Source organism: Equus przewalskii, chromosome 17 (assembly GCF_037783145.1).
Source record: "Equus przewalskii isolate Varuska chromosome 17, EquPr2, whole genome shotgun sequence".
Lineage (NCBI taxonomy): Eukaryota > Metazoa > Chordata > Mammalia > Perissodactyla > Equidae > Equus > Equus przewalskii.
In genome coordinates, this window is record NC_091847.1 from 67,514,785 (window position 1) to 67,528,627 (window position 13,843).

At 39.7% G+C, this 13,843-nt stretch overlaps 1 protein-coding gene and 1 long non-coding RNA gene across 3 annotated transcripts in view; one reads left to right on the forward strand and one right to left on the reverse strand.

Moving 5' to 3' along the window:
* The window catches only part of LOC103552824 (uncharacterized), a 44,586-nt gene extending 40,119 nt beyond the window's left edge, over window positions 1–4,467 (reverse strand). The window contains exons 1-2 of one of the 2 annotated variants that reach the window (XR_011528830.1): window positions 4,236–4,467; window positions 1,484–1,577 (exon numbers count right to left, since the gene is read on the reverse strand). This is a non-coding gene — a long non-coding RNA (uncharacterized lncRNA). Of the gene's footprint in view, window positions 1–1,483; window positions 1,578–3,106; window positions 3,383–4,235 lie in introns of those variants that run through there. The other variant, XR_011528829.1, reaches the window with a different exon arrangement.
* NABP1 (nucleic acid binding protein 1) lies at window positions 3,340–12,037 on the forward strand. The gene is made up of 6 exons (XM_070581694.1): window positions 3,340–4,085; window positions 4,373–4,511; window positions 7,205–7,276; window positions 8,999–9,074; window positions 9,526–9,592; window positions 10,677–12,037. Exons 1-6 carry the CDS (start codon window positions 3,995–3,997, stop codon window positions 10,844–10,846), a joined length of 615 nt encoding a protein of 204 aa, XP_070437795.1. The 5' UTR covers window positions 3,340–3,994; the 3' UTR covers window positions 10,847–12,037.
* Window positions 12,038–13,843: the final 1,806 nt, after the last annotated feature.

The following is a 13,843-nucleotide window of genomic DNA, read 5'->3' on the forward strand; positions in this document are numbered from 1 at the left end:
GATCCAAACCGGCGAAACCCTGGGCCACCGAAGCAGAGCAGCGAACCCAATCACTTGGCCAAGGGGCCAGCCCCAGCAAGATCTTCTTTACATGGAAGTAGTGGTGTTGAGGTTCTGAGCATAAACCTCTCATCATCTCAAAAAAGGTTTATGTTTGGGCTATGAAAATGAGGAAGGCCTGAAGAGCAACAGTCTTAGAAGGAAGAAAACCATGAAGCAATCTTGTGAATATAGTAAAAAATCAGATATATAATCATTAGGACCTAACTGGCTGGGCAGAGTGATGGAGCTCTGCTTATTTCACTGAATGGTCATATCAGAAAAGATTATCTGGGTGGCAACAGTCATCCTAGGCATCCCTTTTCTCTTTGCATTAACCACCACCCTTGAGGAGTGATTTGCGGGTAGTGGAAATCGACTGGCCTGGTTTGAAGATTTCTGCATTGCCCATGCCATCTTGTTTCTCAAGGCTGTCTTTACTTTTGGTGAATGAGAAAGCACTTGGTTGCCATTTCCTTTCTGAGAACTGTTGAGTTGGTAGGGGAGGAAGTAAATGTTTGCCTGAGTTCTATCCTCTGGGGGAAGGGCAGGGCTGGGCTGCTCCTCTGAGCACCAGCTTCTGCTTTCGTGGGGCTTGGTTCCTATGTGTCTGGTTCCTCTTTATAAATGTCAATGAAATTGGTCTGAGCAGCCCTACCTAATCCCCTTTCTGGGAACAAATGACTGAGGGGGCAGGGAGTGGCTAACTTTCTTTACCCAAACTCTTGGCCACAACTTTCCTAAATATTCTTAACTGGTTTCCTGTCTATTGCTAATCTTTTAAAGATCTGGTTAAACCTTCTAAAAAAAAAAAAAAGGTCTGATTTAATACTGCTTCTGTGAGAATGTCGTTTGCCTATGTTGAAGAATATAGCTCTGAGGAAAATCCAACTGAAGCATCAAGGTCTGTTAGATAGTGAATCAGAGCTTCTGATCTGCATTTGGGAGTCTTTGGGAGCCCTGAGGTTGGATGTGGTTCTGCCCTTAACTGACATGTTTCATCATTTGTTTTATTTGATGTTGAAATAATGCTTATAATATTATTTTACACCATTTTCCAGCATTACATCACTGTCTTTGGCATTCTGGGCCTTATTTATCCATGAAATGGAAGCTTCTGCCTTCTTAAGAATGTCTTGACTCTCCTGCTAATGGTATGATTGCCTTTGAAACTCTTTTCTCTGGCTGTAATATATCTATGCTGCTTGTTTGCAGATGTTTGGGAAGCGGTGGTTGATCTCAAAATATTCATAAAGAATCCAGGAAAAATGAAGGCTTCTGCCATGCAAATTCTCTGACACTGTTCTCAACATTTCTGTTACCATCACTAATAGTTAATTGGATGATTCTTTAAAGCCCTACAGATATATCTTGCTGATAATACTTCTTTAGTCTGTTTTTGACCCTTATAATTCTACCACTGCAATTTAAGTCTAAAAATTACCTTTAGGCTGGACGGCTCTGGGGTCCAGATTGCCTAGATTCAAAACACAGGCTGGCCATTCTTTAGCTATGAGGTCTCTGGTGAGTTTCGTCATCTGCAAAATGGAGATAAAAATACTAGTCACCACATAGGACTGATGAAAGGACTAAGCCATCATAGCTTAAGCTATTGTTTTTCTTTTCTTTAATAGTAGAAAATAGGAGAGAATATTTATTGAGCATCTACTATTCGCTAGGTACTGGTTGGACAACTTATTTATGACCCCCTGTAATCCTCTGTGACGCAGGCCTCCTTTTATTTCCCAGATGATTAAATTATGAGTAGGAAGCTTAATCAATTGTCCTAAAGGTCACCCAACTAGTAAATAGTTTGAGCTCAGCTATGCTTCTAACCACATGCCCTTTTCACTACACGACATAAAGAAAACTTTATTCATCTTTTTTTTCCCCCAGGTTATGTTACAGGGTTTCTCACTGCTGTGATATGATTTCTTTGGATGTATAAAAATAAGCGCATGATCTGACAGCTCTTGAAGAGACATAGAGGAAACAAATGCATGATACTAAGTGAAAGAAGTCAATCTGAAAAGGTTACATACTGAGTAACTCCAACTAAATGACATTCTGGAAAAGTCAAAACTATGGTGACAGTAAAAAGATGAGTGGTTGCCAGGGGTTAGAGGAGAAGGATGAATAGGTGGAACACAGCAGATTTTTAGGGCAGTGAAACTATTCTGTATACTATAATGGTGGATACATATCATTATATATTTGTCTAAATCCATAAAACGTATAACACCAAGAGTGAACCCTAAGGTAAACTATGGACTTTGGGTCATAATGATGTGTTAATGAAGGTTCACCAACTGTAACAATGTACCACTCTGGTGGGGGATATTGGTAATGGGGGAGGCTATGCTTGCATGGGGGTAGAGAGTATACGGGAAATCTCTGGACCCTCCTCTAAATCTTGCTGTCAACCTAAAACTACTCTAAAATATAGTCTATAGTTCACGGGCTTCACATTGGCTGCTCAAAGTTTCCCCGGTTTGGACCCTGGGCGCCCACAAGGCACCACTCATCAGGCCATGCTGAGGCAGCATCCCACACAGCACAACCAGAGGCACTCACAACTAGAATATACAACTAGGTACTGGGGGGCTTTCGTGAGAAGCAGCAAAAAAAAAAAAGAGAGCCAACAGTTGTTAGCTCAGGTGCCAATCTTTAAAGTCTATATAAAAAAAACAAGTGTAGAGAAGCAAAGCAAAATGGGTAAGGGGTAAGGAAAAATAAGAAGTCTGCCAAGGACCTTCACTACTTGTGTATCTGCGTAGTAGTATAGGATGAAAAGTGCAAGACCAGGTCGGACGACCAGTGTTGAAGGCCTGCTTGCTCACAAGTTGCTGGGTGACCTTCGACAAACTACCTCACCTTTCTGGACCTCAATAAATATGATTAAAATCAGGCGGTTGAACCGATCTCTAAGTTCCCTGCGGGGCCTAAAATTCCAGCCTTGCACCACGGACCAACCCCTGCCTGGTTTTCGCCTCCGCCCCCCTCCCCCCGCCCCCAGCCACCCTTGCCTGAGCCTTGTTCTTAGCCGGCTGCACATTTTTTAACATACCCACTGGGTCCTAAACACAGCACCTGTTCCCTGTGACCGTGGGACAAAGGACAAGGGTGGAAGACTGAACCCTGAGGGAAAGAACGCAAGGAAACCCCGAAGCTAGATATCGGGGAGGAAATGCCGGCAAAGGAAACTGCACGGCAAAGAGGACGCTGCGCCGCGGCGGCGGAAGCGGGAGGCGGCGGGGCGGGGCCGAGCGCCCATTGGAAGGCTGAGGGGGCGGGGTCCGCGCTGACAGCCCTGGGGAGGAGCGAGGGAGGCTGCGCGCGCGTCGCCCGCCCATTCCCGCCCATTCCCGCCCCTTCGCTTCCCCTCCCCCGGGCCTGGAGGGCGGGGCGGCGGGCGTGCCGACGCCGCGTGACGTCACAAGGGGCGGGGCGTCTCGGGGGTCCAGCCGACGCGCGGGCGCGTTCGGCAGTCGCTGTTTGGGACTCTGAGCGCGCGAGTGCTCAGTCCGCGCTCTCCATTTGCTGTCACAGCCCGTCCCTTCCCAGAGCCCCGGTCACAGTGGGCGCGCGCCCGTGTGTGTGAACGGGACTCAGGGCAGAGGCGTCCCCTCGCTGCCTTTTTTTTTCTTCCTTTCTGCAAAGAAGGGGGCAGCTCGCACGCTTGTCTTCCTGTCGCCCTGTGGCGAGTGGGGTTGGTGTGCGGAGCGGTTCGTCTTTTTTCTTTTAAACTTGCGAGCGCTTTTTTCTTTTTCTTTTTTTTTTTCAGGCTCAGTGCCGTCTGAGCTAGTTTCCTCCGTCCCTGACTACTGCTTTCTGTCCCTTCTCCTGCTCCCCCCGCCCAAGGTCGCCCCTCCGCCCTCGCCCCTGGCCCGGGAGGGTGGGAAGCTTTGTCCCGCTCCCTGCCCATCCGCGTCTCCGCAGCCGCACCTGCCTCAATATGAATGGGGTCAACGACCCACTTCTTTTTATAAAAGATATTAAGCCCGGACTGAAAAACTTAAATGTCGTCTTTATTGTCCTGGAGATAGGTAAGTGGGGTCCCCAGCCCAGCCCGCAAGCCCCGTGCGTCCCGGGGCGGGAGGGAGGGGCGCCGCCGCCGCGAGCCGGGGGCTCCCCTCCCCCGCCCTCCCTTCCCCCATCCACGTGGCCCGGGGTCCCCGCTGGGGCTCGGATCGTACCTGCGGCGAGAAGCCGGGGCTCGACCTCTTCCTAGCTTAAAGATGCAGTGGTCCCGGAGGAGCAGTTAGAGAGCCTTTCTGGAAGTCCTCGTTATCTAATACACCCCTCCCCCCTTTTGATTTTTAAATCCTCACAGGACGCGTGACCAAAACCAAAGACGGCCATGAAGTGAGATCATGCAAAGTAGCAGATAAAACGGGCAGCATCACTATTTCCGTGTGGGATGAAATCGGAGGTCTTATACAGCCAGGGGATATTATTCGGTTGACCAGAGGGTAGGTGTGCCTAAAAGGTGGGGGGCGGAGGGAGGAGAGTGCTGCCTGCATCGGTAGCAGGGCTGCGGAATCGGAGTTGGTTGATGCCGTGATCTTGGCAAGCTCGGAAATTTCGTATTTTTTCTGTGGACCACTCCGAGGAGTTTTGAACCCCTTAGATGTTAGCTGTGGATGGTCCACAGGGTTCGGATGTAACACCGTCGCCTTCAAAGCAATCAGTTTCAGCCCGAAATCTAACCATCCCCCCGCCCACCAGTTCACAGGTTAAGGATTTTTTAAAATACTGTCCTGAGATTATTGAGTCTTTTTGGTAGATTGATACGATTAACAAAGTCAATACTTTATCTTTCTCATAAGTTATTTAATGTAGTTGTCACTTAGTTTTTTTCCAACCTTCTCCCCTTTTTAATGGCTTTTGAAATCTTGCCAATATTTTACCTGTACTTTTTAAATTTAGATGGTGTGGACATAAATTAAGATCGTAGTTGGAGAATTTAGCAGACTTTGTGGCATGTCGAATTTGTACGTGGAGGTAAAAGTTAAGAGGAAAGTTTACAATATCTGGAAGGCACATTCTCAAAAATTATTTCTTGTGCCTACTGCTGTAAGGTCATTGTTGTACAAAAATCAGAATGATGTGCAGAAAATGTTTGGCAGAAAGACATCTATGATACCTCCATCCAAGAGAGTCACTTGGCACATTGGCTTTAAAAAATTATTTAGCACAATCTCTTTTTGGGTTGGTAATCAGATTGCCTTTAAAAATTTACCAAATCTTTTATCTTAGGAAGATAAAAAGCCAGAAAAAGGGTCTTGAAAATAGATTTGGGGAACTTTGGTGATCAATAGAATTGTAATAATTTGGTCATAAATATAGGAAGAGCAGGTGGAGATTGATGTTGGCATAGTAAATAGAATCTCAGAGAAGTGTTGGATCACTCTGTAGGAGTTTGGAGCCCTTCGATATCATCTGACAGATCTTACAACATCTTCAGGAAGTGAGGCAGAGTTTCATCAAAGAAGGAAGTGAGAGTCAGGACTTAGACATTTTATTCTCGAACACTGACTCATTAGGACACTAATTGCATCTTAAACTTCCACAAAAGAGAATTCTTACCTGAGAGGGTGTGGTGAGGATTAGCATGATTAAAGTTTTTTGGTCTCTCATCCAATAATTAAAAGTATTCTAACAACTAGAAGGACCCACAACTAAAAAACTATACAAGTATATACTGGGGGGGTTGGGGGAGAAAAAGCAGAAAAAAAAAATACTCTATACACTGTAAAAGTCATCTCCTTTCAAATGTTTTATATTCCGTAGTCACAGAAAATACCTAGATATGTCCATCAAAAAAACTGGAAAAACTGAGTTTATTTGCTCTATAGTATCTGTAGAACTTTAAGGAGTACAAATACCAAGAAGTACAATTTAAAGGAAAATTCAAAACTAGAGAAACTCTACTATTTCCTAACTTAAGTGTGACCTTGAAGTTATTATACTTCTTCAACTTCTGTAAAATGGGAATGATTATACCTTACTTACTAAAATAACACATCCAGCTTGGAGTCTGGCGCATTTAAGGCCCTTAAATTCTAGTTGAATCTAAGAAAAGTCGCTTTTGAAGAAAGGCATACATCTAAATAATGGTAATTTGAATATTGGTATATTTATCAGAAAACCCTGCTAATATTGATCTCATTCCTGAAACAAGTGAAAGTTAAATTTTTTAATTGTAACTTCAAATTTTTTCTCAATAGGCATTAATTCTTACTTTAATAAAGTGAAACATTAATGCACTGTCTCCTGAGTCACTTTCTATATAACATAACAGAGTGGTGAATGGAGTCTTTAGTAAATAAACGTTAGTAAGTGAAGAGAAATATATAATGTGGAACTAGCACGTTTTTATTAATCTATATTAAAAAGATGAGCTATCAACATAAACAATATTTAGTTATAATTTATCATTCTAAGTTACCACAGTAGTTGTATAAAGAACAAATGAAAACCAAACCTTGGACTGATTTTATCATATTGATTAATTTACATTTTTCTTAGATTTGTGTGTAGGATTATTTTATGATGCTGTCTGCATTCAGAATTTTTTAGGGTAAACAATTGTTCAGCTGGGGTGGTGCTAAAAATTGGAAATTGGAAAGGCAGATAGGTGATAGATTTTCGACCTTAGTTTTTTTTAGCACCTTGATTAACTTTTAACACATTTTCAGTAGCTTGGGAACCCTATGTCTTTTATGGAGGCAAAGGAAACACTATTATATCAATATCTGACTAGACTGAGTAAATGAGTATAAAAGTAAACACTAGGTTGTTGATTTCGTATATTCTGTGATTGAAAAATAATTTCTGCTTGAATCTGCAATTGAAAGTTCCCTTGTTAATTGACTAAAGATGTGATCTTTGGGGTATAACAATGCTTGCTTTGCAAAAAGACTTCTAGGTTAGTTATAGTTTAGATAATTATGTCAAAATTTGTCAGTAGAATTTTGTGTTATTCCTTACTAAGTAACAAGTTAATCAAAATTAGATTCATTGTATTTGATTTGCTCTGGTGGACAGAGGGTCTGATGTCCTCTCGCACTCCAGTACAAAAAATATAGTAGAAAGATTTACTTGATTTAAGTAGAAGGAAATGTGCAGATTTCTACAAAACTGATATTTCTTTGCTTTCTAGGTATGCATCCATGTGGAAAGGATGTCTGACACTTTATACTGGGAGGGGTGGTGAGCTTCAAAAAATTGGGGAGTAAGTATTAAAATGCATTTCATGTAGTTGAGTAAATTGCAATATAATATCTATAGAATGACTGGTAGGTATAAAATGTCAGCCTATTCCCTGGCTTTGTTTGACTGGTAAGCTGAATGACCTCAGCAGCTTAACTGTAAAAATAACTTTGCATGTATGTACTAGTTTAATAGCTATCACTACTGTTTCCTGTGGTTGAGAATGTCAGTTTTTCCTGGCAAAGGGCATTAAGAAGATGCACTTGAGACAAACTCCAGTGGGATCATTTCTGTCAGCTTTGAAAACATGCATCTTTCAGGTGTGACGAGTGCCATTTGAAGTAGTTTCTGTCTTCTAGTGAATGGCCAAATTTAGAAGCTAAGTATGGGTTTCAGGCCATAAGTTTAAATTTTCTTTTTCTCTGTTTATGGATGAATATGTACTACTCGTGGTAAAAGGACTTGCAGCAGTGAAAATTGAAGTCCTGTATTTATCCACAGTCTAGGTACCGTACAGGCAGCCGCAATGCGAGCTTCCATATACTACTATCCTGGTAATCTCCACCCTGACTTGGAGGAGCCATCCTCTCTAGGGGTGTAAAGGTAATTCAGCCTCCATGCCGGCCTAGACGTGTGGGATGTACTCATAAAGTGTGGGATAGTGGTGCGCCAAATCATTAGACTGTTCTATTTGGTTAATGCTCAGACATCTGCTTAATACCCGTGAAATTGGAGGATATTTAAAGAGAGAAGCTACAAACAGCACCAAAAAAAAAAAAAAGAAAGACAAGAAAACTTTCTTCTCTTTTCCACACTGCAGAGATAAGATACTTTGTTTGGAAAAAATAAGCAATCTTGCTAGCTTTTAAAGATAAAGATCAGAAACTGGTAACACTTTGCCTTTGCTGGGAGGAAAATTAGGATTCACTTATGTTTGTATTTAGAATGGCATTAGAGCAATGTGTCATGAAAGGTTTTAGCGTCAATATTACAGAAAGATGTAGGATGTTGTTTCGACCTTCATCAGAGAAGTATTTATAATAATGGAGATCAGTTATGTGAAGAACCACTGGAGGTCACTCAATTCTTGGTGACTTGACTTTGTCAGAATTAGTCTGGTATTTACCTGAACTTGTTCTAATTTCTTATTTGTGGGGTGAGGAGCTAAGAAAATGCTTGCATGTAGTGTTAGTATACTCCATAGTTAACGTAAAGAAGCACTGGGATAAACTGTTGTCTTGATAGCCAGTTGTTTTTATTCAGTCCTGCAGAACCTGCTCTTAACCTTGAATGATTATCTTTGCAGATTCACAGTGATTGGTCAAAAGAGAGGGACTGGATGAGAGTGTGTGAATGGATCAGTGCAAATCCATCACCACTGCGGGGGAAAAACCCTCTGGAATCCTAAACATGGTTCAGTGGCGTCAGCCTGTGTGGAAAAACAGGACAAAGATGTGTTTCTGTGTCCTCAGTCTTTGACATGGTTTAGTTTTTTGCAGTACAGAAGAATTAAAATACAAAATAGAATGCTCATACATTGTGGGCAATCAAATATTTGTTGTTTTTATGGAACATAAGCATTTAGGAAGTTTTTGTTGTAAATGAAGAGTGATTTAGTGTGTTCCTTTTTAGTTAATTCATTTGACACCTAAATTCTTCATTCCTATATGTTATGCATGTTCTATAAAGAGAGCTGATTACTTTATTTCAGAAGTCATTTAAGTTGTCCTTTATTTTCCTTTAGATTTTGTATGGTTTATTCAGAAGTGCCAAATTTCAGTGAACCCAACCCAGATTATCGAGGACAACAGAGCAAAGGGGTAATTAATCCAAATGTATAGTCTGTTTCTATGATGAGGCTTATTTTGGTTGTGTATTGTAAGTCTATGGCTAGCTTACTGACCCTCTTATACCCAGAGTATAATGAAGACAATCTTAAAAAAAACTTTTAAAGTCATTTCTATTCTATAGTTTTGTGAGTCTGTATATGTGTCTGTATTATCATAAATATATGTGCCGTTTAACACTTTGAGGAGTGGGGAGTGATAATCAGGAAATGCAACAAGAAGTAACAGAAGCTGCGAAAGCTTTGGAAAATATTCCTGAATATTTTAACATTGAATGGAGCTGGATAAATCTTTAAAAAGTTTGTTGGAAAAAAACCCTTAAAAATTTAGAAAAAATGAATGAGTACAACAACATTATTATAATAATATAAATGTGTGGTATTTTTGAATCTTCATTTGGTTACATTAAAAAAATTTTTTTTAGGCACACAGTGAACAGAAGAATAATTCCATGAATAGTAATGTGGGTACAGGTACCTTTGGACCAGTAGGTAAGATATGTATTTTTTTTTTTGCGTGTTTGTGATCAGGTGTAAGAATTAAGAGAAAATATAAAAGATTTAGAGGAAGAAATTGTCTTTAGGCGTAAATTAGTACTAAAAGGGAACTAACTAGTAAACAGGGAATTCCCAAGTAACTGATTCTCTAGAAAGCAGATACCCTCTTAAGCTAATTTATTGAGCACATTCTATATTTAAACATTTGGGCCAGGATACAGTGGTGAACATTGGCTAATAATTAAGAAGTTTACATTTTAGTGGTACATCGTGGTATTTTTCCACTGATTTTTTATAAAATTTCTGTCATCTATTGATTATTTATAGTAGAAGCAGAATTATTGGTTATTTTCCATACACCGAAAGCCCTTTATCTTCAGATTAATAGCTCACCTTAATTTTTCATGTGCTGATAGCTGCCTCTTTAATAGATTAGCCTTTACTCCTCCAATACCCAAGTGTCATGTTAATGGTTCTCGCAGCCATGCTAAAGGTCTTTTGAAGTCTTTATTTAAGAATAAATAAGACTGAGGAAATAAAAAAGTCTCAGGAAAAGTCCTTCGTGATTGGAGTTCATTAGGGTGGCCGAAGTTTTATTTGACCTAATGGCTACATGTTTTGGTACAGCTGGTGATCATCATGTTGTGGGAAACTTTGCTGTCTTTTTTTTTTTAAAGAGTTGGAATTACATTGTCTCTTTTGAGACATTATTAACCGTATTTGGACCAAATGCCAGTACTCATCCACCATTCTGCCCCTTCTCTTTTTCCCTCATAACATAGGCAGTGAGTTACCTATGCTTTTTTCCCCTATTCTACTGATTTCTCATTTTGCTGCCCAAATTGCTCTTTTTTCTCCTCTCTGTTAATATAACATCAAGTTAATATATTTACGGTAATTATATGTTTGGAAAAACCTAGAACTCACGTTGAGTTTTTTCCAGTTGTTTGAAAATAAAGGTGTTTGTTTTCCCTACTATTAGTTGTAAGCATTAAGAGCATGTGTTAGAACTTCCAATATATGTACCTCTATAGATCAGTATCTGAACATGATATTGAATTTTTGTGTTCTTTTTTAGGAAATGGGGTTCACACTGGCCCAGAATCAAGGGGATGCCAGTTTTCATATGCTGGTAGAAGCAATGGCCGAGGACCTGTAAATCCACAGCTACCAGGAACAGCTAATAATCAAACAGTCATGACCACAATAAGTAATGGCAGGGACCCTCGGAGAGCCTTTAAAAGATGACCTATGCCAAATAGTCACATGTAGTTTTTAAACTACGTGCCCTACTTGAACACATATTGCACTTTTATTTATTGTTAACTGTGAAAACTATGTCCTTATCGGTTTTCCTTTACGTTTTTGGTTTGTTAATCAGAGTGGGTTTTTTTAATAGCAGAACTGTTAGGCTGCTCAAGTCTCCTATTGAAGACTGGGAACACACTGAAAAGTAGGGGCATTTATTTTTAGAGCAAAAAGATCTTTGGATATCCTCTAAAATATCTGCACCCATTTCATGGGTGAGTTACTCTAAGACATCAGCATTATAGCCTCTATGAGTCTATCTTCTGTATACATTTTGTAATATTTAAAATAAGGCTTAGTGGGAGTTGTTCTGTTGTGTTAAATTCAGATATTGCCAACTAAAGCAATAACCACCAAAAAAATGAAAACTCAGTCAACGTTAATAGCAATTTTTGAGTGTTTGTGACTCCAGGAAAGATTGACTTTTTCATTGAGTGACTGCCATTAATATTTTCCAAGGACTGAATCATCCTCAATTCTTGTTTTATTACCAAAAAACGTGTTCTTTATCAGAATTATGAAAAGAAAGTGCTCTGTATTATAATGAGTAATTTTTTAAAAACTATATTTATTTTAGGGTAGTCCTATTAATATTTGTTGTCACTTTGTGCATTACCCTGAGGGAAAGTTTAAAAAGGAGGCCTTGAATATTTATTTTTGGAAGTACCATGTCAAATATTTAATTAGAGGGAATTTTAAAGTCATAATAAACATTGGTTTAATTATTTTTAAAAATCGTAGATAAACATTATAGTGAAGGCAATTCAAATTGAATTCATGTAGAAATACGCAGTCTTAAGTTATAGGGTCCTAGATACTTGCAGAAACTCAGCCTGGAGTGAAAATCCTAGGCACTTAAACTTTATTTGAGGTGCGTGTGTGTGCATGTAGATTGTCAAATTTCTGAACACAATTCACAAAGCCTTATCAGCAAAAGTTAAGAAATGGCTCTCTCAAAGAAGCGAATACAGCTTTATTCAGAAATGTAAACGTAGAATTTATTTATGTGTTGTAAATGGTCCCCAGTTCCACTTTTTACTGTAGGGTGGATAACTGGTGAAGTTTTCCTCTGTTAGAATTCAACTCTTCTTCATATTATCTCTTGAATAAAATTGCATTCGTGTTAACCGACCTACCTTATTTTTGCTCTTTCAGTGATTCACAGTGGAGAGCCAGGACATTTGCCTGTAGTTGTCATGACGACTTCAGCCTGGCGACTACTTAGCTGTATTTGTCGCTTTGTCTTTTTTCCTCACCTTAAATCACAAAATAATTTAAGTAGACTCTGTTTTCTGAAAACTGCATAGCATTTGAATATAAAAATTTGTGCCAGATTATTTATCTGCTTTTAATTCAGTGTATCTAACAAGATTTCAGTATATGCTGCGTATTAGGCACCGTGTGGAGAGTGTTAAGGGGCAGATGAGATAATGAATAATCTTAAGGAGCGATAATGAATAATCTTTAGGAGCTTGTTTATGCCTTATAGTACTTTGGTAATGGAGTTTATGTATTCTAGAAAGAAGTTTTCTCTTTATTCATACACTGATGATTATGATTAATATGACCTTGTGACTAATAGTTTCTTAAGATGTTCACAAAATTACAGATATTTGGAGTAAAAAGAAATGCTACAAATTAGTTTATAATTTTTTATTTTAAATTTAAGTAGAGATTGGAGCAGTAACACTAAGTTATTTGTGAGAATATAACGTTAAAAGTGATTTTGAAAGAAAGAATTTTGGAGTTTTTGAAAACCAAAATGTGGGGCATGGGTTGCTGAACTTCCAATCCTGGCCTCATTATCTCACCTGTGGTGCTGGGCAAGTTATTACATTGAAACCTCCGTAAGCCTTAGGTCCCAGAACTATAAAAAACAAGTAAGTAGCAGTACCCGTTTGTGGAATTATTGAAGATTTTCCATGTAAGTGATTTCTGGCACATAAGCAGTCAGATGTTTGTTGTCTAATCATAGCTCAGTAATAGAAGAAAATGCAGATCAGGTGTGGAGGTATTGTTACCTTTAACATCTTGCGATAAATAAGGAAAGACCTAAGCGTTTACTTTTGTAATGGACACTTGCCTCAGTAATTTAACTTCGTTGTTCTGTGTTCTTTATCATTTGTTAACAGATGTCTTTTTTCTTAAGGGAAGCCTCCAAAACCAAAGCAAAGTGGGTTACAGTCCATAATGAGTATTTGCCTTTGCAGTCTCCTGGAACCGTTCTCATCAAGAAGCTGAGAGGAAGAAAGCTTCCTACCTTCCTCCTTCCTGGTGCTTTCAGCTGTCAACTTGTAAATAAGTTTAACCACCTCCCGAAAACCAAAACCATTTAGTGTAGAAACACACACTACTAAGATTGGGTCCCATTTCATTTCTGCACAACAGTCCTGAAGTGGATTGAAGTCTCCTCAGCCGGCTGGCCCCTCCTGTCTGGGCAGGGTCTTGGGGACCTGCCATGGTACAGAAAGGGGGTGATGAAACCTGTAAGGCCGGGCGACGACGTGTCCCAGTGAAGGCTGCAGTGTGCGGCCCCAGGGGCGTTGAGATGGCTTTTCCTGTAGTAGTCCGACTTTTTTGCTTTGTTACTGTAGTTTTAGTAATTCTCCTTTAAATTTGAGGACAAGTTAACGTGAGGAGACCCTGAATATTTGTAGTTCTGAGTATTTGTCACTTGTATTTTTATCACTCAACATTTTAAAAGAATGTTTAACTTGCTGGGTTGAGTAATAATGCCAAGGGAGTGATGCCAGAAACAAATAGACATGAGGCTACTAAAAAGTTATAATTTATGATAGGAGAACATTTAAAGTATAGGAGGCTGGTTAACTGGCCCTAAAACAGTTTTCTCAGAAGGTACAAATTGAAAAAGTTTTACGTCAGTTTGAAGACACTGGGGCAGTTGTTACTTTATGTAGATCTGACATTCCAGTTTGC